Source organism: Oreochromis niloticus, linkage group LG17 (genome assembly GCF_001858045.2).
Source record: "Oreochromis niloticus isolate F11D_XX linkage group LG17, O_niloticus_UMD_NMBU, whole genome shotgun sequence".
NCBI classification, from domain to species: domain Eukaryota; kingdom Metazoa; phylum Chordata; class Actinopteri; order Cichliformes; family Cichlidae; genus Oreochromis; species Oreochromis niloticus.
In genome coordinates, this window is record NC_031981.2 from 13,199,567 (window position 1) to 13,223,836 (window position 24,270).

General features: G+C 39.0%; 2 protein-coding genes across 2 annotated transcripts in view; both read left to right on the forward strand.

Annotated features, from left to right (window-relative positions):
• The window catches only part of si:dkey-159a18.1 (sortilin), a 37,898-nt gene extending 22,084 nt beyond the window's left edge, over positions 1 to 15,814 (forward strand). The window contains exons 3-23 of the mRNA XM_025899401.1: positions 922 to 1,198; positions 1,549 to 1,611; positions 2,156 to 2,232; positions 2,306 to 2,402; positions 2,742 to 2,909; positions 3,065 to 3,138; positions 3,391 to 3,437; positions 4,187 to 4,323; positions 4,412 to 4,495; positions 6,713 to 6,773; positions 10,429 to 10,581; positions 11,162 to 11,259; positions 11,336 to 11,435; positions 11,534 to 11,708; positions 11,803 to 11,996; positions 12,587 to 12,779; positions 14,571 to 14,687; positions 14,764 to 14,905; positions 15,005 to 15,111; positions 15,200 to 15,317; positions 15,570 to 15,814. Of these exons, the coding sequence (XP_025755186.1) occupies positions 938 to 1,198; positions 1,549 to 1,611; positions 2,156 to 2,232; positions 2,306 to 2,402; positions 2,742 to 2,909; positions 3,065 to 3,138; positions 3,391 to 3,437; positions 4,187 to 4,323; positions 4,412 to 4,495; positions 6,713 to 6,773; positions 10,429 to 10,581; positions 11,162 to 11,259; positions 11,336 to 11,435; positions 11,534 to 11,708; positions 11,803 to 11,996; positions 12,587 to 12,779; positions 14,571 to 14,687; positions 14,764 to 14,905; positions 15,005 to 15,111; positions 15,200 to 15,317; positions 15,570 to 15,584 (2,481 nt within the window). The 5' untranslated portion in view covers positions 922 to 937 and the 3' untranslated portion in view covers positions 15,585 to 15,814. The remainder of the gene's footprint in view (positions 1 to 921; positions 1,199 to 1,548; positions 1,612 to 2,155; positions 2,233 to 2,305; positions 2,403 to 2,741; positions 2,910 to 3,064; positions 3,139 to 3,390; positions 3,438 to 4,186; positions 4,324 to 4,411; positions 4,496 to 6,712; positions 6,774 to 10,428; positions 10,582 to 11,161; positions 11,260 to 11,335; positions 11,436 to 11,533; positions 11,709 to 11,802; positions 11,997 to 12,586; positions 12,780 to 14,570; positions 14,688 to 14,763; positions 14,906 to 15,004; positions 15,112 to 15,199; positions 15,318 to 15,569) is intronic.
• A 502-nt stretch (positions 15,815 to 16,316) lies between these two features.
• On the forward strand, positions 16,317 to 23,039 carry fam3c (FAM3 metabolism regulating signaling molecule C). The gene is made up of 10 exons (XM_003444945.5): positions 16,317 to 16,474; positions 16,868 to 16,926; positions 17,054 to 17,158; positions 18,394 to 18,420; positions 18,784 to 18,907; positions 19,129 to 19,187; positions 19,282 to 19,332; positions 19,418 to 19,502; positions 19,597 to 19,723; positions 22,224 to 23,039. Exons 2-10 carry the CDS (start codon positions 16,911 to 16,913, stop codon positions 22,311 to 22,313), a joined length of 684 nt encoding a protein of 227 aa, XP_003444993.1. The 5' UTR covers positions 16,317 to 16,474; positions 16,868 to 16,910; the 3' UTR covers positions 22,314 to 23,039.
• Positions 23,040 to 24,270: the final 1,231 nt, after the last annotated feature.

Sequence of the window (24,270 nt, forward strand, 5' to 3'; positions counted from 1 at the left end):
TAAGGGTTCTAGTTGTACCTAAAACCAAGTCATTAGAGGTGACTCATCAGAAGATTATGTTTTGTGTTTTTAACTAATGTGCCACACTTCAGTTCTCACAAATTATTAGATGTCTTGTTTTACCACTTCAGTGGTTTCGGTTTCCCACCCTTAAATGCATACAGGACCATTACAATAAATTTTCTTTACCTTTAATCCTAATTGAAACCAATGTATTAATTCGCTTTCTATATATGTTAAGATGAAAGTTCCCGTAATAGCTCAAATGGTCTCTTTCAAATGAAACTTATTCCAAAGGGAAAGCCTGTTACAGCTGAATCACCCCGCGGTTAAAGCAGCTGTGTAATTCTCTGGCACCGCCCCAGCCCTCTGATTCCTTAGATCTGACTTGTTCAGGACATGACCATGACGTCGTAGCAACTTGACTAGATGAATCATAGCCATAATTCCCTGAAGTATTTTGGCCACCATAGCCTATCATGTACATCTGGGAGCAACACAAGTGAATACATGTCGACCTCTTGCGTTAACCTGACCATACTACTGCGATTTTATGTCACATTAACGCCTCTTATTTCTTTCAAAGCTTGCCAGAACGTCTCTTTTAAAGCTGTCCTTAAAATGTCCTTAACTTCTGTAAATGTGAATTCCAGTTGTTTTTTGTTGTTGTTAATTTATTGACGATAAGTGAACGAATCACGAATTAATTTGTTGTTTTAAGACAAACACCCCCAAACTTTTTTCTCCCTGCAGTTAGGTCACCAGGATGCGGGCAGAAGCACCTGCTGGTGGTGAAAGTGCCACTTAGCGCAGCACTTTTTATGTTAATGACCCGTCCAAGCACTTACTTTTAGAGTACAACAAGTGAGTCATTATTACCAGGCATATCGGTCAGTGGGACGCTTTTTTTTTTCATTGCAGTCACATCACTGTCGACATGATCTGGAGACTTTTGGTGCTTTTGGGGGTGTCCGTCGTTCTTCTTATGGGAGTTGAATGCAGAATCAGGGAGGGAAAGACGCTGACTTTCCGCCGGACTCAGCATAGTGATAGCCAGGGCCGAATGTGCCGTCGCCCCAGGAGGGATGCCAGCAGCTCCCCAGGTACTTCCAAGCCTTCACATGGTCCTCCATTCACCCCCTGTCGGCTCCTCCTCACCCCCGCCGAACACGAGGTTCTGGGTGACAACACACACGAGGTGAGCTGCACTTCAGATATTCGACATTGTTCAGATGCTGGGAAGAGTTTGGTCAATATAGGCAGGTGCAATGTCCGTCGTGCCTTTTATTTAATGTGAAGAAACAGATTCCAGGACTTTGAATGTGGTACCAGTTTTTATTTGTGTTTTGCAATGCTTAACAGGGTTTCTCAAACAAGCGAAAGTAATACAAACACGTATAATGAACATTATAATTATGTAAGCCCGTATACCCATTTGACAAAGAGTATTATTGGGAAAATTACAGGAAATTGTGAGAAGAGATCTAATTTAGCTTGTTAGGTGTGTTTTTGTGATGTGTGAGTTTTTCTCCTCTCTCTTTATTTTAGACAGGTTTTAATGGCGATGATGGTTCCTATGTAATTCTCACATGGGTTGGTGATGATACAGGGGTGAGTAGCTTCTTATACAGACAGTTTATTGCATATAGCCTCTTATATATCACAGGGGCACAATTCAAGGTAGATTTTGTAAAGGAAAAAAAGTGCCACAACACACAAATATGCATCAATGTACGATAATGAATTAAATATAATTGAGGCTGATTTTAAACACAGCAAATTCTCCTCATTCTTTAATATCCATGGGTATGTAATTTCACAATACCCCTGGTTTTATCCTTATCTTACTAGTTTTGTCAGTGACAACTGGAATATAGTAATGAAGTGTTAAGGAAAAAATAAGAAAAACCTACATTTCATTAGCTCTTACAGAGGTCACAATCTCTGAGCTTTCCATCTTGCACTTTAAGGATTTGTTTATAGAATGAAAGCGCAGACTTGACCAGGTTTTTGCGCAGTAAGAGACATGTTAGACAACATGCTGGTTTAAAATAAAAGTCAAATTAAAGTGTGCTATAAGACTGGATCGTCTTAATCTAACTGAGACTTTTTAACCCAGTTTTTAAAGTTGTAACTATATTTCTTCATTTGATAGGTGGTCTTGGTGCTGTCAACAATCAGTGGTCCTGTTCATCCTTTAAATGAAGGAGGCTCCACACGACTCTACAGAAGGTGAGTTAGAATCTGATCAGCAGCTACCGTGGGTACCTCAATCAAAACGTAACCGTCTTTCCTCTCTCATCAGCACGGATTATGGCAAATCTTTTCATGACATTTCTCAGAGCATCAACCACACCTTTATTAAGGAGGAATTTGGAGTCAGTGTTGGACCTGGGATCTCTGTAAGTAGCACTATTTTACACTCTTACTAACACTTTTCTGTGGGTGTGTATACTGACATCTAATCGGCTTGAGTCTTAACCACTAGTGTTCTTACAGTTTTGTCCACAGACTGATTATATTGCACGGAGCTATGCAAGCAGAATCTTTAGCTGAGAAAGTGGATGGTTTTCGTCTTTCTTTTTTTTCTTTCAAGTTCATGAAATCACAAGTACAGAGCTTGCATGCACTGAAATTTAAGCAGAAAATTCTGCACGAAACTCCCAAAAGTTATTGATGAAGCTAAAATTCCTAATCAAATTTCCATCTCTGAGCTGTTTTCCATTGATTTTCACTAACAGGTGATTTTAACAGCCGACACACCCGTGCTTAACAATCCAGGCGGGATTATCTTCACCTCCACGGATGCTGGTGCAACCTTCAAGTTCATTCAACTGCCCTTTCACCTGGCACAACCAATCACGTACCACTTCTCCAACCCAGACTATCTTGTGGCCCTAAGCATTGATGTGAGTCTGTTGAACTTTTAAAGTCCCTTAGTGGTTTCCGTTGCTTTGTTTAATATTCCTGGCTAACGCACAGACACACATGTTTATCATCCACACAAACACACATCAGGAACACTCCTTAAAGTGTAAACATTGCTCTGTTTCCTGACTTTCAGGGCGGTCTTTGGCTTTCTCTGGACTTTGGGGCCTGGTGGACAAAAGTTCATGATGGAGTGCATTCTTTCTCATGGTGAGAATAAAGAAGGAAAAAGAGTTACTCATTATATCATAGAGTGGATAGCTCTGTAGCACAAATATAGTAACAGCACTGGAAAATGCATAATGACATGCGTAACATGTGGGACTTAGCTTTGAATAAACTAAGATGATACGAGCAAGGTTTTTCTGAAGCAATAAGTGCTTGTTGAAAAAGAAACAGAACCTATTAAAATTGTGAAATTTTAAGGTGTTTGTAATTTTTTTCCCTTCCTCTTTCCATTAGGGGGGCTGGCATAAACTTGTTCTTCAGCTGCAGTCGAGTAGATGCAGGTAAGAACATGTAAAGCTATTAAAGGGTTTTGTAAAACTGGTGCGATTTAAAGATCAGACACTTTGTAATACAGGCTTGTCTATATTCTAGTGTGTATATGTTTTTATTTTGTGTGAAACAGTGTTTGCATAGTCATAAGAATTCTGCTTTTAATGTTTAATCTAATCTGCATCTTTTATGGCTTTTGCAGCCAAGTTAAAATCTTTATTATCTCACAGGAAAAATCCTTTGATTACGGGACGGCATAAAAGCAATTAAAGTACAATAAAACAATAAAGCAACTGAAGAAGCTCAAAACTGCGGTGCTATAAGCTCACTGCAAAACAAGTAAATAAATTACCAAGTTGTATGAGGAACTGAGGGGTAGAGTATGTGTATTGAGATTGAGTTTAATTTATAATTGCTAAGATGACTAAATCTGTAAGTAGAGAAGTGCTTATTTGGTGGATTTTTACACTGAAATCCTTCTTGACACAACCCCAAAAGGATCTACGTCTCCTTCCAGGATCAAACCAGACAACTTTCACTTGTCCGTCAGATGTGTAAAACACTACTTTTGTGTATATCATAGCCTAATTTCTGAAACACAAGCTCAAAATAAATATAAGTACTTTTTTTCACTCAAAACATTCATTGCTTGTGAGGGTGCATGCTGTATGCGGATGAGCAATGAGCTTAAATGTGTTTAAGGCAAGTGCAAATTTCTTATTGAACTTATTTGTATTATTATTGTCATTTGTCGATACAGTTGAGGCAGAGGAGAGGGGAGATTTAATCCTGAAAAGAACGAAGGACCTGGGGAAGACTTTCACCATAATCCATGAGGACATCTACAGTTTTGGCTACATAGGAGCGTTTCTCTTCTTCTCCGTTATGGAAGACCCGGTGAGATGGCTGGACCATTATTTATACACTTTGGTTTATCGAGTAGTATATATTCGATCTATATAGTCATTCATTATTTTTCTCCTAGAGATCTCCTCGAGTGATGTATTTCTCATCAGACCAAGGAGATACTTTCAGTCAAGCACTCCTGCCTTCTGCATCCACTGAGCAGGTGAGAGAAAACATCAACCATGATTTCTGTTGAGTGTGTTAGCAACAACATCTAATAATATTCTACAGGTAGGTCTTAAACCAATTATATTTGGTAGTATTCAAAATGTAACTGTAGCACCCGGCAGTCAAATGTATGATCTTGTTTACTTCTTAAGCGCTTGAAATGAAGGCAGCTGGATGTCTTTTTTATTTATGAAGTCATTTTTTTTCTCTCATCCAAGAGATTTCATAAGTTCTAAAAACTGACGGAGAGGTGGTACTGACAGCCTAGATTCACTCCTTACCTCATATGACCCCCATACCCTCATGCAGCCTTAGTCAGTAACTCTTGGGACAACCTCCAGGGCAATGATCTAACTCATCAGTTTTTAAAATTAAAGAAGTCTCTTGGATGAGCGGCAAAACGTTTTCACAAACAGAAGTTAAGTTTACTTTATTTTAAGTGCTTAAGATTATCATGACCCAGACAACCGAGGATGTACACAGACAGATCTTGTTTACTTATCATTCAAACTAAAAGATGATCTGTTCTGCATGAATTCGGCTCCATTTTTAATCTTGGGCTCTACTAGAGCAGCTTTGTTTGACTCAGAGTCAAAAGTATTTAATATTTATCTTTGTGCAGATCCCCAGTGGTAAAATCCAAGAGCCTGTGCAGATTTCCTTGGCTTTAGTGTTGTTAACATTTCTATACTGCATCCTCTGTATATAATTTCATGTATATATTAAATACAATATAGATGCACCTCTGTAGTGTAGAGGTTAACACATTCACCTTACATGGTAAAATTACCTTGTTCAGTTCTGGAAGAAAACACAAGCTCAGCCTCACAAGTATTGTATTCCTAGATCTGATCCAGAGTCTGCATAAAAGTGGAATCTGTGCCAAACCACACATGTGGATCCATTTGCTATACATGGGAAATACGTGGGCAGCTGAAAGTACTTAAAAAAGTAACTGTGGCACAGAACTCATAAAGTGTTTTGTCGAAAGCAACATTATGTACAATGAAGCCAAAAAACCTCTTGGGAGGCAACAAACAGTATGAGACCTTATGAAAGTCACAGTGAACACTGTGGAAGTTGTAGTAGAGCTAATTAGTGCCTTCAAAGAGTTACTTTAAACTAATCAAACTGGGAGATTTTGAGGTGTTGCAAAGCATAGAATAGCACTCTCTTAATGAAAACGGTCTAATGTGTTAGTAATATTTTGGTGTTGGTACCAAAATAGTTTCTCAAGGGTCACCCAGCACGGTAGTGCAGTAACAGGCTGAAAATTAAATCAAAAGTGTGGCTGATGATTTTTGGAGTCACTTGACTCCGTACACCATCAGCTTTTGCCCTCAGGCAAATCTGATGAATATACAGCAACGTTTTCGCTTTCTAGTGAATCTCCAGTAGATTCATCACATTTGTCTGAGGGCAAAAGCTGATGATGTGTTCCCTCAGGCAACTCTGATGAATTTACTGTAGGTAGATTCGGGCTTTTTTTTTTTCAGATCTAATTAATCTACTGTAGGTAAATTCATCAGAATTGCCTGAGGGCAAAAGCTGATGATGTGTGAACTCCACACATCATCAGCTTTTGCCCTCATTATTAATCCCCTCCTGCACTGAGTGTTTAAAAACAGATTGTCTAGTCAACACCGAAATGTAGCCTTCCACTAAAGTGCACAACCATTTGTCTGCTTTTTTTTATCAGCACATATCACTGACCCTTCAAACATATAGTATTATTACTGCTCTTAGTTCTTAGTAAGTTATTCTAAAGCAATAAGCAAGATACAGCTCTACCTTTTTTTCCCCCCCCAGCACAACACAGTAGCTTTAAATTGAGTTTAATTGGCACTTGTAAGGAATTTTTTAAAATGATAACTGAGATGTTTATCGCAGCGCTCCATTTGTGTTCGTGTCAGGTTTATGGGTGGGGAACATTAAAGATAAATGCAGATACTTCTGTTGGCTGGGATATTAAGGAAGTTGGTTGAGATGAGGAAAAAACATCAGTGACAACATCTTCCCTTTCAACACCAGCTGCACACACACCTGCTCTGATGAAACACCCACACATCTTGTTGACAGCACAAACACACATTCTGTCTCATGAAGATTAGACAAGATTTATTGCAAAAAATTCAATGAGTCATCTCTTTTGTGTGCGTGTGTTTTCTCGTCCACATCTGCTCTCTACTTTCATGTGTGTCTCTGTTTGCAGTTTTATTCCATCCTGGATGGAGATGAGGATATGCTCTTCCTGCACGTGGACAACCCGGGAGGTATCAGACAGATACATAAACCCGCATATGGGACCTTTTAATATCTTTGGAAATGTTTTCCATTCAAAAAGCCACACCTATAAAAATTAACCCTATGAATGGCACATATTTGCAAACGTGTCCTCACAGCATATCAGTGTTTTTTTTTTTTTTTTCTGTTGTAATGGAAAACTTCAACTGTAAAGGCAAGACTGGTTTCACAAGTTCTTGATCTTGCTGACAAATCAGTCCATAATACTGAGTGTGTGTTTGTCCATGCAACTCTAGATCTCGTGGCTTTGTTCCTTTCTTTCTCTGTTTTTCTCTCCCTCTGCACCTCGTGCCCTCTTTCTTTTCCTTCCTCATTCCGTTGCCATTTTATTCACTTTTTAGTATAACATAATTTTGGGGCTCACACCTGCGTGAGATAGTGGTGCATGGGTGATGTGGGGTGACTTTGTCTTTTGCTGGCTGAAACGAGGAAGATTTAGGTTTCACTGCAAAAGCTGATAAGCATATCTTGGCATCGGGGTGTAACAAAATACACATGCACACACGAGGACACACATTCAAAAGCTTACCTCCCTCAGGTGATGGAGAGATGTTTTATTATTATTATCATTTGTTTTTCATTAAGTCACTTAACACTGGCCTATGAATCATTCAGGCACAAGAATAGCACCTAACTCAAGGTATGATTGAACACATGAATGATTACACAGCAGTGGAGAGTAGACTTTATCAAAGTAGATGTCTTTCTGAAAGTGCTGTAACTAAGTTTAAGAATATAATCCACCCACTGTTATCATCGTCAATGCCCTGTACCAACATAGAGCAGAGCAGCTATCTGAACGCTACTCCAACAGAGGTCGATTATCTTGTTAATAATTTTACCTCCTCACTACGTACGACTCTGGATACTGTAGCTCCTGTGAAAACTAAGGCCTCAAATCCAAAGTACCTGACTCCGTGGTATAATTCTCAAACACGTAGCCTAAAGCAGATAACTCGTAAGCTGGAGAGGAAATGGCGTGTCACAAATTTAGAGGATCATCATTTAGCCTGGAGAAATAGTTTGCTGCTTTATAAGAAAGCCCTCCACAAAGCCAGAACATCTTACTATTCGTCACTGATTGAAGAAAATAAGAACAACCCCAGGTTTCTCTTCAGCACTGTAGTCAGGCTGACAAAAAGTCAGAGCTCTACTGAGCCAACCATCCCTTTAACGTTAACTAGTAATGACTTCATGAACTTCTTCACAAATAAAATTTTTATCATTAGAGAAAAAATTACCAATAATCATCCCACAGATGTAATCTTATCTACAGCTACTCTTAGTACCATCAATGTTAAGTTAGACTCTTTTTCTCCAATTGATCTTTCTGAGTTAACTTCAATAATTAATTCCTCCAAACCATCAACGTGTCTTTTAGACCCCATTCCTACAAAACTGCTGAAAGAAGTCCTGCCATTAATTAATTCTTCGATCTTAAATATGATCAACCTATCTCTAATAATCGGCTATGTACCACAGGTCTTCAAGGTGGCTGTAGTTAAACCTTTACTTAAAAAGCCATCTCTAGACCCAGCAGTCTTAGCTAATTACAGGCCAATCTCCAACCTTCCTTTCATATCAAAAATCCTTGAAAGAGTAGTTGTCAAACAGCTAACAGATCATCTGCAGAGGAATGGCTTATTTGAAGAGTTTCAGTCAGGTTTCAGAGCCCATCACAGCACAGAAACGGCTTTAGTGAAGGTTACAAATGATCTTCTTATGGCCTCTGACAGTGGACTCATCTCTGTGCTTGTCCTGCTAGACCTCAGTGCTGCGTTCGATACTGTTGACCATAATATCCTATTAGAGCGATTAGAACATGCTGTAGGTATTACAGGTACTGCACTGCAGTGGTTTGTATTATATCTATCTAATAGACTCCAATTTGTACATGTAAATGGAGAGTCCTCTTCAGACACTAAGGTCAATTATGGTGTTCCACAGGGTTCAGTGCTAGGACCAATTCTATTTACATTATACATGCTTCCCTTAGGCAGTATCATTAGAAGACATAGCATAAATTTTCACTGCTATGCAGATGACACGCAGCTCTATCTATCCATGAAGCCAGGTAACACACACCAATTAGCTAAACTGCAGGAATGTCTTAAAGACATAAAGACCTGGATGGCCACTAACTTTCTGCTTCTTAATTCAGATAAAACTGAGGTTATTGTACTCGGCCCTGAAAATCTTAGAAATATGGTATCTAAGCAGATTCTTACTCTGGATGGCATTACCTTGGCCTCCAGTAATGCTGTGAGGAACCTTGGAGTCATTTTTGACCAGGACATGTCCTTCAATGCACATATTAAACAAATATGTAAGACTGCTTTCTTCCATTTGCGCAACATCTCTAAAATTAGAAATATCCTGTCTCAGAGTGACGCTGAAAAACTAGTTCATGCATTTATTACTTCCAGGCTGGACTACTGTAATTCATTATTATCAGGATGTCCTAAAAACTCGCTGAAAAGTCTTCAGCTGATCCAAAATGCTGCAGCAAGAGTACTGACAGGGACTAGAAAGAGAGAGCATATTTCTCCTGTTTTGGCTTCCCTTCATTGGCTTCCTGTTAAATCCAGAATTGAATTCAAAATCCTGCTCCTCACATACAAGGTCTTAAATAATCAGGCCCCATCTTATCTTAATGACCTTGTAGTGCCATATCACCCTATTAGAGCACTTCGCTCTCGCTCTGCAGGCCTACTTGTTGTTCCTAGAGTATTTAAAAGTAGAATGGGAGGCAGAGCCTTCAGTTTTCAGGCCCCTCTTCTGTGGAACCAGCTTCCAGTTTGGATTCGGGAGACAGACACTATCTCTACTTTCAAGATTAGGCTTAAAACTTTCCTTTTTGCTAAAGCATATAGTTAGGGCTGGACCAGGTGACCCTGAATCCTCCCTTAGTTATGCTGCAATAGACGTAGGCTGCCGGGGATTCCCATGATGCATTGAGTTTTTCCTTTCCAGTCACCTTTCTCACTCACTATGTGTTAATAGACCTCTCTGCATCGAATCATATCTGTTATTAATCTCTGTCTCTCTTCCACAGCATGTCTTTCATCCTGTTTTCCTTCTTTCACCCCAACCGGTCGCAGCAGATGGCCGCCCCTCCCTGAGCCTGGTTCTGCCGGAGGTTTCTTCCTGTTAAAAGGGAGTTTTTCCTTCCCACTGTCGCCAAAGTGCTTGCTCATAGGGGGTCATATGATTGTTGGGTTTTTCTCTGTATTTATTATTGTGCTATCTACTGTACAATATAAAGCGCCTTGAGGCGACTTTTGTTGTGATTTGGCGCTATATAAATAAAATTGAATTGAATTGAATTGAATTGAAGGTATTAATCAATGCTTTTAACACTATCAGCCTTGGTTTAACCTACTCAGAGTCCAGACAACAAGATCATTGCAATATTGGCTTTCAAATGTGCTAGAACCCGTTTTCTTCTGCACGTGCTTCAATAAGTAACTGCACTGATTTACTATTTTTCTAGCAAAATATAAATTCGTGACGGGTGGCTTGAGATTTTTGCAAAAATTCAACTCTTTACATAGGAGAGGTTAAAATATGTTGTAATTTTGTGAGATACATTCGTGCTTTTCTCACCTTTCCGTTTTATTTCAGACACCTTCTTTGGGACCATGTACACCTCAGACGACCGTGGGATCTTGTTCTCTAAATCTCTAGAGCGCCACCTGTTTGATGGACATCGAAAGAGTGACTTCACCAACATTACTTCACTGAGAGGAGTGTACCTCACTAATAAGCTAGACGTTGGTAAGATTCCCCATACAGGTATTGTATGGCTCTTCTGTCTTGTAGCTTTTCCTACATAATTCTTGTAAAAAATGGCTTTACGCCAAGAGCTTTTGATTTCAACCCCCAAAATGCAGCCCCCAGTTGTCTGTTTTGTGACACTTTATGAGTTATAAGTGTTTTAATTGAGGAGTTTGGACACGCTGTCATGTTGCTTGCAATTTAGTGCTCAACCAATAACTGTGAAGTCTGTGGTTGACAACACTATCATCAGCAATATTGCAGTGCGGTGCTAAGAGAACAAAATATTACCCAACATTATCGTAACTAAGGAGTTGATTGCTGACATGAGGAAACAACAAAAGCCAAGATAAACACCCCTGTTTGTAACACCTAGAGTAGGTGGACTCCACCCTGCTCATAAAAGCTACAGAAGAAAGAAAGAAAGAAATTAGTAGGGAAACTTACTGAACTTTACAGAGATGTTGTCATGGCATGTTCATGGCCTGAGCAGAGCACAAAGAGTGCATAATGACAGTTATATCTGAATTCCTGATTGAACTTACTGAATATTGACGGGAATACTTTGTTTTTCTTTCAGATGGCCGTATAAAATCTGTCATTTCATTTAACAGAGGAGGGACGTGGAGACCGCTTAACAAGCCCGAGAACACAAACTGTGGAGACAAGATCAAGAGTGTATGTTACATAGAAAATTTTTTTTATGTGTCTGTATGTATGTGTTTTCATTTTGATCTTTTTTTTCTTTTGCCAGTGCAATCTCCATATACATGGGGAACACAGTCGTAATAACCATATAGTTCCCATGGTGACCCTGTCTGAGCCGGCTGCTGTTGGTCTGGTTATTGCGCATGGTAAATGATCTGTAGTTACTTTCAGTGGTTCAGTCCAAACCATTGCATCAAATATTGTGTAAAATTTACACATACAGATGATTTCCTCTTTTTAACAGGCAGCGTGGGTGACTCTCTGTCGTCATCGCAGCACCCCGACGTGTTCGTTTCCTCAGATGGAGGTTATAACTGGAGGGGGACACTGAGGGGTCCTCATCACTACACTATATTGGACTCTGGGGGTCTAATTGTGGCTGTGGAGGCCCATCGTGAAGGACAAGTCAAGACTATCAAGTACTTTATTCTCATTTAAAGACCACAGGGAAGTGACAGAAAGTGTTTTCTTAGATTTAAAATTTTCTCTTTTTCTACTGTTTTTCACCACCAGATTCTCAACGGATGAGGGTCAGTGCTGGAAGTTGTATAACTTTACGGATCAGCCCTTCTTCTTCGCAGGCCTGGCATCTGAGCCAGGGACCAATGCCATGACCGTCAGTGTTTGGGGCTTCCGACCCGAGGAAGACGGCCAGCCTATGTGGGTAGCAGTCACCATTGATTTCCAGAGTCTCATTACCAGAGAATGTAAGTCTAGTAACATCTACGACTACACACTGTACAGTGCACTCTTTGTTGTTCGTTTTTATGGCGTGTTGCCACCTGGTGGTAGATGCGTGTGAGTTGTTGCCTTTTAGTAGCTGTTTTTCCATTACAGAAGCAGGGATTTTCCATAACCTAAAAAACCTGTAAAAATACATTCCTCTTGTTTTACCTCTGTTTTTAAGGCAGGTTTGAAGAAGAAGACAGACCTGTTTGCATTTTCTTTTTGCTTTTTTCTCTTCAATTTGTGTGAGATAGTGATATTCACATTATTCATTCACATTATGCTGTAATTAAACCACACCCTTTTATCTGGTGGTGAAAAGATAGATACTTTCAAGTTTCCCAGGACTTTTGATATTTCCCCTGTGGCATTTTGCTTTGTTGTATTGCAGGTGCTGTTTTGCACTTACATTAGTAATCTGATAAGCATTGGGACAGACACATGCGTCACTAGTTTGACTAACATTGCCTAAAACTGCTTTATTTACATTGTAGGTTTGGTTTTGTTAAACTTGCATTTTTTTTAAAGGATTGTTAGTGACAGTTAAATAGGTAATCACTGCATTCATCAGGTAATGACAACGACTATGAAGAGTGGTTGGCTCATTCAACAGAAGGAGGGGGCTCAGAAAGAAATGGATGTGTCCTGGGTGTTAAGGAGACCTACAGGAGGTTAAAGAAGCAATCTGTATGCCGAAATGGGCGAAGCTTTGTGGTGAAGAAAAAGCAAAGCCCTTGTCTGTGCACCAGAGAAGATTTCTTGTGGTATGTTGGATTGTTTTTTTTTAAAATGGTCCTGTAACATAATACATATTATTGTATTACTATATATATGTATGTATGTATGTATGTATGTATGTATATGTATATATATGTATATGTATGTATATATGTGTGTATATATGTGTATATATATGTATATATATATGTGTATATATGTGTGTGTGTGTGTGTATATATATATATATATATATATATATATATATATATATATATATATATATATATATATATATATATATATATATATATATATATATATATATATATATTACAGTGGGGAAAAAAAATCACGAGCAAGATTTCTGGTGTGTAGTGCAGTTATAAAGCCCAGTCTGAGGTACACAGTACAGAAGTCATCAGCCACCTTTAATTTCATTATATTTTGCTTCCAGTGAGCCAGACTGTTTTCTTTTTTTCTTTGTTTTTTTAATGACCTTGAGCAATAGTTCTCAAGGCTTTCTGAAGGTCTTTCTGAAGTTTTTCTTTGCACACTGGCAGCTTTTCCACTCGTTTCCAGTCACCATTTGACCATTTGTCAAGCCACTTAAAAAAGTGATGAAAGTGGGCAGGTTTCAAAAGAAGACTTAAAAAAATACTATCTACAGTATAGATGAACAGTATATGAACATCATGTTCTTAAGATGTACCTGAGAGACAGCCATCTGTAAAGCACAGTGGATGCTCTGTCATGGTTTAGGGTGAGGAAAGCATTTGATTGCCAGTGGCTTAAATTTTCACCATGTCAGTGATCCAAAACACACAATGAATGCAGTAAAAGCATACCAGGATGGAAAAACACACAATGGAACACCATCAGTCATGGATTGGCCTTCCCAGAGCCCAGACCTCAGTATTATTGGAGCAGTGTAGGATAATGTTAAAGGACAATGGAGCAAAAGGCAGAAACATCCAAAGAGCTTTGAATGTCTTTCAAGGAGCCTGTTGATTTATTCCTGAAAACTACTTAAAGGAATTAGAAGAAGGTTTGCTGAAGAGACTTCAGGCTCTGTTTAAGACTATGGATGGTTACCAAATTTAACCTCGCCAGAAGTGTACAAACTCTATTTCCCATTTTCCTAAAAAAAATAAAAAGAAATGAGAGGTTAGTCAAGACATTTGCTCAATAAATAATAATATAATACTTTATCTTAACTGTACAATGATTCAAAATTCCGTGGCCTTCACTCATATATTAGAAGTTCAAGATCAGCTTTTTATTTTTCATTTACATTTTCTGTTTGTTTGCTTGTTTTCCTTTTTAATGAAGAAAGGCACCATTGTTCGGCTTTTGGCATCTAGTTAATGGCTGTGACTTTTAAATCAGAGTGTAGCAATGGCAAATGTGACCTGAGTGTTTTCCTTGCCAGGGATGAGAAAGCAGACGATCATGAACTTCTTTTTGCAGCAAGCAACCAAGAGAGACCAGTGTACAGTGTGTAAAACATAATGCTGCTCTGTCTGGAAAACGTGGGAATCACTCAAGCACAAAAAAGGCAGCTAACTCAAGGGATGCTGTGTCTGCACATAATAGACAATAAAATTAAAACAAAATTAAAACATTTTAATTGCATTCTTAGCCAAACCCAGTATAACTGTGTTCTTTTTTTCTTATATACTACATTTTCACGTGTCTTTGCACATGTTTTAATAACTTGCTGCACCCATTTTATTGCAAAATATAGATAAGGACTTTTGCACAGTACTGTATGTGAATTTAAGAAGAGAAACGCATGTTGTGGTCGCACTAAAACTCCTTTTTCTCCTTTACTACAGCGACTTTGGTTACTATCGCCATGTGAACACCTCAGAGTGTGTGAGACAGCCAAGCACTGCAAATAAAACCTATGAGCTCTGTTTGAATGGAGAGGAGGATGAGCTTCTGACAGAAGGGTAATTGCCCTCATAAAACAAAAAGAAACACCACCTTTATGCCCACATGCAAATCTCACTCTATTCTCTTTTTTAGGTACCGCAAGGTACCCAGTGATAGGTGTGAGGGGGGGTTCAGTCCTCAGCTCATAAAGCAGACAGTCAAAGCCTGTGGTATTAAACCTAGTCCTGCTCCTCCTGCAAAGTCCACATCTTCAGTCACACACTTTGACACACCGGTCAGTAGGTTTGATTCATTGTGCTCTGTCAGTCTTTGCTTCATTTTTTAAAAATTGTCTTCTTTTGGTTAAATATCAACCTTTTCGTGTATTTTCCAGCGAGAAAAGCTGGTGTTGATCCTGGTGTGTGCAGGAGCAGTCATCATCGTCCTCATAGCTATTGTTTCCGCTGTGATTGTTGTCAGGAGAGTGATTTATAGAAATAGGTGAGGCAAGCATACGGTATCTGCTGCATGTTCAAATTTAAGCACCCAGAAATCTCTGACCGTGGTGGTCTCCTACTGTCTGCTACAGGACGCCAATCTATCGTTTCGCCAACCTTCGAGTCCAGGATGACGAAAACTCCACGACAGTTGATCATGAAAGCGGCACGAGCAGCAATAGCACAGCCTGCCAACAGGACTCAGATGATGTAAGTGTTATTTAGCACTCCCAAAAGGTTGATTGATCTCTTCTTCAGACTGAAGGAGGAAGTCACCTGGATAAGTGACGAAACGTTTCTCCCACTGAAAACGCTACATCCAGATGAACAGAATCAACTTTTTGGGATTTCCTTACCAACATGATTGAGCATGCATCGAGACGTTATTTAGCACTGTTTTATAATGTTTTCCAGATGATATAATTTTTCTCACACATACATTTTGTGTTCTCGTTTTTCTAGGATCTCATTGAATGACACAGCAGATATGATTGACGCCAGCTGCACTAAAGTGGACTGCATGTTGCCTTGATTTTCTTTTTTTATTGAAGCTCCCCAAATGTCTTGAATGTCTTAATTTATTGAGCTGACTTCCTTTTTTTTTTCTTTTTACACAAGTATGTTTTCTTGATTTACATGTTTAACACATTTTACTTCTGTACAATGTAAAAATAAAACCCAAAACAGAATGTACATTTAAAATGAAACAAATTCTGCATATTATTGAGTCTACATAACAATATTACAGATTAAATTATACTCCAAGAAATTTCCGCTTAAAACATGTCCATTTGATGGCGCTGTTGACGCTTTTATCTCTCCCATGTAAAATGACTGAAGAAGAAGATTCAACAGGAAGTTGATGTGACATAGTGAATATTTTGACAGATGGCTCACTACTAAAAATAAACTACAACGAGGCATTGCAAGGTAAACAGTTTCTAATATATATACATATATATATGTGTGTATGCATCATCTGGCATAAATGGGAGATACACTTACCAAAGGTTGTCTTGTTGTTGTCAGGAATACCACATTTTCAATCATTACTCTTTCCAAATCTAGTAGGTTATATTGACATTCAATCATTTAAAAAGAAATTATATAAATTGCCTGTTTAATAGTAGGGGGGAAAAAGACAACCTGATAATAATTACGGAAGCTACTCTTTCTTGTACTCTCAAGGCGCTTTATTTCCGGTTCGTCTCTGCTTTTTCCGGAGGAGTGGCGCCTCGCTTTCACGGTTTGCGCCTCTTCCACAGTCCAGCTGTCATGACGCGTATCAGCACCACCATCGTAAGTTAATCAGCCTGTCCTAAAAGAGTCACACAGGAGCGTCCACCGCTATTTTGCTACGTAAACAGGTAAGAAAGTCGTGAACATTTATCTCAAAGCTCAACTAGGGATTTTTCTTTTGTAGAGGCTGAGGTGCAGTCATTCCAGTGTCAGTGAGTAAAACCTGTCAAAGACGAAGAAGTTGTCCACAGGGTTAAAAGCTAGTTAGCTTTTCAAAATATAGCTTTAAAAATGTATTACATGATGCTATGCAAACTTACGCTAGCTGAGTTCATTGTTAGTTAATTCGGTCGTAATAACTAGTTATTAGAAAATGTGCAAGGTCACTGTGTCAACTTTCAGCATTAGACACTCCTATAAATAATACACAGCACAAGCTAACTTCCCTCTTTAGACCACCATGTAAAGCCACGCAGATATACACATGACCTGCCACCTAACACTTTTATTTGATATTACAGGTTGACAGCTGTTTTTTTTAAAATCTTCTGGAGACTCGCAAATATGGTTAGAGCCAACGGTAAGTCAGATATATTTAGTATAAATATTTAAGCAAACTCACATTTGCTATTTAAAACAGTTTCTCATCTGCGCAGTGATTCAGATGGCTGATTAACCGCACCTCTCCGCTTTCCCTCTCTTCACAGGAATTTTAAAGTTGACAGTGCTGGTCATTGGATTCCTCCTGGCTGTCTTCTTGGCTTTTCAGCTATTCGAGATTAATGCGGATTTTAAACTGGCTAATATGATTTGTGAGTAACGTTTCCTGTAAGACGGGGTTGAACAGCTGTGTAGTTGGGAGATAATCATCTGTAAAGGAAACAGGACAGTCATTTACTTTGTGTACTCTCTGTCCCCAGGGACAGTTTAAGCCAGGCATGTCCTGCATCCTGGTTATTTTTTTTATTTATTCATTGGGTCAGCACGTTATGGCTTTAAAAAAAAAATCCTGGCTCCAGGATGGTTATCTGCCTGTCTGGCACAGTTTTAGAAGAAGATGAAAAATTAATTTATATCGTGAACTCAGAGTTCATTATCATGTTTTGAAAGTGGAGAAATTGGGCAAGACACTTCACCCGTTGCCTACTGGTGGTGGTCAGAGGCCCCGGTGGCGCCAGTGTCCGGTGGCCTCGGCTCTGTCAGTGAGCCCCAGGGCAGCTGTGGCTACAATATAGCTTGCCATCACCAGTGTGTGAATGTGTGTGTGAATGGGTGGATGACTGAATGTAGTGTAAAGCACTTTGGGGTCCATAGGGACTAAGTAAAGCGCTATACAAATACAGGCCATTTACCATTTACCATGTTGGACTCCGCCAGGGCTGCCTTACGTCACAGATTCTGTTCATGATTTTTATGGACAGAATTTGTAGGTGGAAAATCTGAGGCCATGGTCCTCAGCCGGAAAAGGGTGGAGTGCCCATTCTGGGTCAGGGAGGAGTTACTGCCCCGGATGGAAGGAGTTAAAGTATCTCAGGGTCTTGTTCACAAGTGAGAGATCGATAGACAGATTGATGCTGGACCGGTCTGTTGTAGTGAAGAGAGAGCTGACTGTAAAAGCAAAGCTCTTGATTTAACAAACAATCTACATCCCTACCCTCACCTAAGTTCATGAGCTTTGGGTAGTAACCAAAAGAACGAGCTCGTGAATACAAGCAGCAAAAATGAGCTTTCTCCGACGGGTGACTGGCCTCTCCCTTCGAGATAGGGTGAAAAGTTCGGCCATCCAGGAGGGGCTCAGAGTAGAGCCGCTACTCCTCCACATTTAAAGTATCCTCTGCACTCCTATAACTGATGGTTGTAATTTTTTATGCCTCTAGTTTGTCTTGACACAAAAAATGTTGCACACTTATTACTTATCTGTATTAATTGTTGCAACCTGAATAAACATTTATAAAAATATAATATAAATCTTATTTATATTCTTAATTACAAATATATTATATATTATAAAGTCTAGTTACATCTACATCTTTTTTTTGCTTTTCAGCAAGATCTGTGCCAGAAAATGACATTTGTAAGTATTCTCAATTGTTTACTTTTTCTTTTTATTCTCTATTACTTGTGTGTTTTGATATGCCTCTGTCTTTTTTTATCTATCTCTATAACAGTCAGAACAAAAATGGTAATAAGGAGCTTGTCTCAGATTGTAATGTAGCTAAATCCTTTTGAAAACATCTAGATATCGAGTTTAACTGTGTGTTTTAAGCTTAGCTATTGCATTACATGTGCAAATAGACTCCTTTTAGATGAGCTCAAGCTGCACCATTCCTTGATCACCTGTACTTGTGCCTGTTTGTGAAAAGCCTTAAACAATGTAATTGGACTACCTGTGACCTGATACTGTGCTGTTTGGGTAAATGGAATTTTGTGTTCTCAGCAACAAAGCCTGTCAGGCATAAATGTGGGCTGTCCAAGGCATGTTCAGCTGGACATTTTGCCTTCAAGATGGCAAGTGGTGCAGCCAGTGTGGTCGGGCCCAGAATCTGCCTGGAGGACAAAGTGTAAGTAAGATGTGAGACAGTGTTTTATAAGAAAGAAAGACTCACTTGTGTGGTAGAAAGTGTTGTCTGATTATTCTGGGCTGTCTGGAAATCTACATTATAGTATGTTAAACATGTTATGAAGTGTTATCCTTCTATAAATCACTCATTTCCTTAAGTTTATATGCTTTTATATTTAAATGTATCCATATGTTCTCCCCCTTTCCTATTTTTGGTTGTAGAGTAATGAGCGGCGTGAAGAACAACGTGGGAAGAGGAATCAACATCGCCCTGGTTAATGGTGACGTTATCCACTCGAGTCCCCCACTTTAAATTCGGAGAGTTACAAACCTAATTCTCAAAAACGGTATTTTTGTTTGTTTGTTTTTCCATAGGGAAGACAGGGGAAGTTGTCAAAACAGAATATTTTGATATGTGGGCTGGAGGTGAGTATACTTGAGAACCATTTTTTTGTAGACACTTACAAATCCAGTTCATACAGTTTGTTAACCGTGTGTCAATTTTGCATAGATGTGGCTCCCTTGATTAAATTCCTGAATGAAATTGAAGATGGGACCGTTGTAATGATGGCCTCATTTGATGATTCCGCAACAAAGTAAGAGCATTTCAACTCGCGTGATCAATAAATATGTTTGCTATTTCTAGTTGCGGGGATGGTCATGAAATAATATGTCTTCTTTGTTATATAGACTCAATGATGAAGCCAGGAAGTTAATTGCTGATCTAGGCAGCTCAGCTATTAATAATTTGGGCTTTCGAGATAACTGGATCTTTGTGGGAGGGAAAGGCATCAAGACCAAGAGTCCATTTGAGCAGGTAAGACGATGCACAAAATCCCATATTTAGTAAAAGCTGGAAACTAAATTATTAGTGACCTTATTAACATCTACACCATCTTAATGTGTGTTTTCTTCAAACATTTAGATCAAACCACAAGGCAAACATCCAAAAAATGCTGATACACTTGCTTCTCTTCATTGCCCCCACCATGTGCTCCTTTAAAGGCTTACAGGAACACACACCTACTCCTTCACTAGCACATTTAAGCATACAGACACACAAAACACATTCACACGAACACGCACCTAATCTACCTTATGCAGGAGATCCAACCATTTTTTTTCCTCCCACTAGTGTCAGAAAGCACTCCAAGAAGTAACAATTTTGTTTTATGCCTGATTGTACGTAGGAATGGGAACCGAGATCCAGATCTCTACAATTGTTAATCTGCTTGCCTATTGATTCTGCTTATTGGTTCCACTTGCACTTGACTACAATCCGATAATTTCCGTTTGTGATTCAGAGAGGGAACATAGTGACGCAGTCTACAGCATGGATATGGGTATTACTTTTATTTAAAAAGGGTGAGAGCACAATGGTGAAGTGCAAACTACACCCAGGACAAAAAACCAACTGGATTATGCTGTGAGCACAACTTCAGCTCTTTGCACACACCTGCACAGATAGCATACTAACGCTAAGCTAGCCACAAGAGTGATGTTTAAAGTGAGGGGATGCTGACCCAAGCTCTCATTAGGAAAGATATTTGTGTTGGTGTGAGCAGTTTATTTTAAAAGATCTGTTTTTCTCTTTTGAATATTTATTATTGCTCATTATTAAGACAAAAGGAATTCTTATCCTACTACTCAACTAATCGATGGAATCATCAGTAGAATTCTTGATTAATAAAAGAATCGGTAGCTGCAGCCCTACTCTTTATAGTCTTTAAATTTAAAACTGCCAGCAAAGCTACAGCACATTAGACAAAGACAAAGTGAGAAGGTCCTTTCAGCAGCTCCTTTGTTTGCTAGTGTATCACCACAACAGATCTTGCCTGTCTATGACAAAGACACACTCAAACAAACTCTACTGTTTATCCAGTCTTGGGACAGGAACTAGGGGTTTGTGACCCATGGGATTTAGATTGTGCCCCGTCCCAGCCTTGAAGCAGGGATCATTCGCACATCAGATGAAAAATCCATACACCACAGAGCCACAGAGCAAAATATGAGGATGAAACAGCTTGACACTTTATTTCTATTAGGCTACTAAAATAATCTTGAGCAAATGATTCTGCTAAACTGTCAAAATCTCTTGTCAGATTACATCCTGTGGTTGTTTTCTTTGATCTTGGTGGACATTTGTGCGTGCGCACCGCTACACTTTATGGCCCTTTTCCCTTTTGGCGTCACTCTGGTTGGCTGCAAAAAAAATTCAGATATCTGGGGGCTGACTTCAGACGGCTGTAGTTTTGGGTTGATTAACACTTACTGAGCAGCTTTTATTGGGCTTACAGTAATGTAATAACTTGCTGTCAACTTGAGCTGTGTTGGCTTCTTGAAAGTGTAAAAGTTTGCAACGCTTTGCTAACAAAGGAAGATTAAGTGGGACACTTGTTGCATTGAGACAAAATCCTCATGCACGACATCTGGAATCGTTTTCATTTTAACAGTTACCTGCTAAAAAGCACTCTTCAGGAGGAAATCACAAAAAAGGTTCAAGGGGAAGATTCATTTTTATCTTGGTTTTCAGGAGGATAAAGCTGAAGGCATTTGTTTGCCTTTTGCATAACCGATAACGCCAACGAATATGCTTATACATTGTTAAGTACAACTGTAAAGTCGGGAACAGCTTTGTGAAACACGTGAACTGCAGACTAGAATTGACTAGAACTTCTCTGCCTAAGGGTTCACTCAAGCCCACTGGATGGCTCTGCAAAGTCTAAAACTTGTGTGGATCATGGCACAAGAGTAGTTGCCCTATTTTATGTATGCATCGACATTTATTATAAGTAAGACGGTAAATCTTTATATCCCCAGAGGTTCTTTTCCTGGTTCAGTTAACATAGTTATGCAGCATGTTTTGTTTAGAATTTTCATTTAAAATCGCTTATGGTATGCTCTACGATGCTGAGTCTCCACTGGAGGAATCTGTTGTATACAACCTTCTGAGATGTTCCTTGCTGACACAACCAGTACAGCAGTGCAAACTGTGTGCGTCACGCTAGTATGTTTGTATGCTCAGTCGTAATTTGTAGCTAAATTAATTTTACACTGGTGGAATCACTGGACATCAGTAGGCTTTTTATTACTAAGAATACCTATTGTACACAATCAGTCATTCAGGGATTCATATTTTGCAGTCAGATAACACACAGGTTGTAGAGTGATTATCTTTAACCACAAACCAGTTTTGTTGGTTACTGGTCCTTGTCTTTTCTTATCATAACATTTGACTATTCTCATGTCATTAGCTGTTAACAATAGAGACTTGTATGACTTTAACCTTTAACATGTATCTTATTTTGTTTTCTCAGCATATAAAGAACAGCGCAGAAACAAACAAATTTGAAGGCTGGCCTGAAGTGTTGGAGATGGAAGGCTGCATACCCCAGAGGCACGAATGACCTTTAAAGTGCTGCCAACCTTTGCATTCACTCTTGTCTACCCATGTGCTGTCACCTGCGCTGATGTTCCTATCTTGATGAGACTTTATAGTCGTTGCACTTTTTGTGCTCAGTAAGGCCATTGTACACCTGTTACCCAGAAGCCTTTTATCTGAATTTGTCCACCACAGCAACAATCTCACTAAAGAAGACATTAGCAGGAAAAAGCTGTGATGATGCTTCAGTCAGAGCATGTGAAAGGAAACTTGGACTCCATTGCACTTCTCCTTCTGTTTAGATGCTACTAAATAGATGCTAAATCGGGTTTATGAGTAGACTGCACTGATCAGAAGGCTTTAATCATTTGCTCTTAATCAAACTTTCTATCTTTAGATTCTCTTGGGATTTGGTTGTGATAGTGTTGCATAATGGCAATGCTGACCAAAAAAGACATAGTAGATCAGATTTTTGGGGAGGGGTGGCTAATTTTTTGATAACCTGTACCCTGCCTTAAATAACCATTGTTATATCTGTTTGTTTGTTTGTTTGTTCCAGATGTTTGTTGTTAGAAATTTGATTTTTTTTTTTTTAAATTAGATTTGAAGATTTTATAACCAAATGTACCAAATTCACTGTGATGTTTTGTACATATTTGTTTAGAGAAAGAAGCAGTTTTGAAAGGGATTAATTTAATGAGCATTTGAATACTAATATAATTTCTTAAAATAAATGATCCTGTTGACAATGTTTGCGGTTGATTAAGTGTTTTGTAGCCTCTTAAAGTGGGATGTAGCTTTTTCAGTGTGTACGGCAGTTGCACTGCTATGTGGTTTTTCGTGTTGCCTTGAAACAGACCTTGTTCTTTAAACATTAGGTGTAGATGGATTGGATGTCTGTTTGCTCACCATTTTATCACTTTCAAACAAGATAATAGAGCGTTTGCTGTTTCAGACTGGCTAGGTGTGACATCCTGTCTTATCTTCAGCTTAGCTTCTATTTGGGGTAAGGTTTAAAAATCTTTGGTGGCTTTAGTATAACTTAGCCCCTGCGATCATAGCTTTTGCAACGTACTCATGCACTACATTTCCATTTGCATTCACCTTTTACACAATTTCAGATCACACTGTGCGGTTTCCTTTTGTCTCCCACATACAAGAACTTATCGAAAACGTTTGCACAACACTGTTTACAAGTTGCACATTTTTCTTTCTTGTTTGACAAAATGACAAAATAAAGCACTGATCAACTTCACTTTTCAGTTGACATAACTTATCTACAAGTGCAAAACAACTTTTAACTCTTAAGTCTCTAATGCTGTCATAAGATTGTATTTTTATAGTTTTTAAACCTTTTGTTTTGAAAACAGTTTTAGATACACTTCGCTAGTATCAGTTTGGACCAATGTTTGCTTTCAGAGCTGCCTTCATTCTCTACAGATTCAACAAGATGCTGGAAATATTCCTTACAGTCCTTGTTGACATTATGGCGTCATACAGTTGCTGCAGTTTTACATGATTTGAGCTTCATGGCATGGCGCATTAACACAAGCTAGGTTCATCAGTTAAGCTGCTGTGTTTCTATAGTATTCAACTACGATCAAAAGTGGAAGATAAATATTCCCCACACCAATATATTACCATAAGCCTTAACCGCTGATACGAGGCAGGATGTATCTATGCTTTCACATTGTTTACACCATATTCTGACCCTACCATCAGAATGTGGCAACAGCAATCGAGACTCATCAGACCAGGCAACGTTCTTCCAGTCTTCTGTTGTCCAATTTTCAATGCAAATTTTAGCCTTGGTTACCCGTTCTTAGCTGCGTGGTCTTCGTGCTGCTGTAGCCCACCCGCTGCAAAGGTTTATCAGCTCAAAGATGTTTGGTCATTCTGCTCTGATGTCTGGTATCAACAAGGCTTTTCTGCTGCTCCCTGGATATTTTTCCTTTTGCACACTATTCCCTGTGCACCCGAGA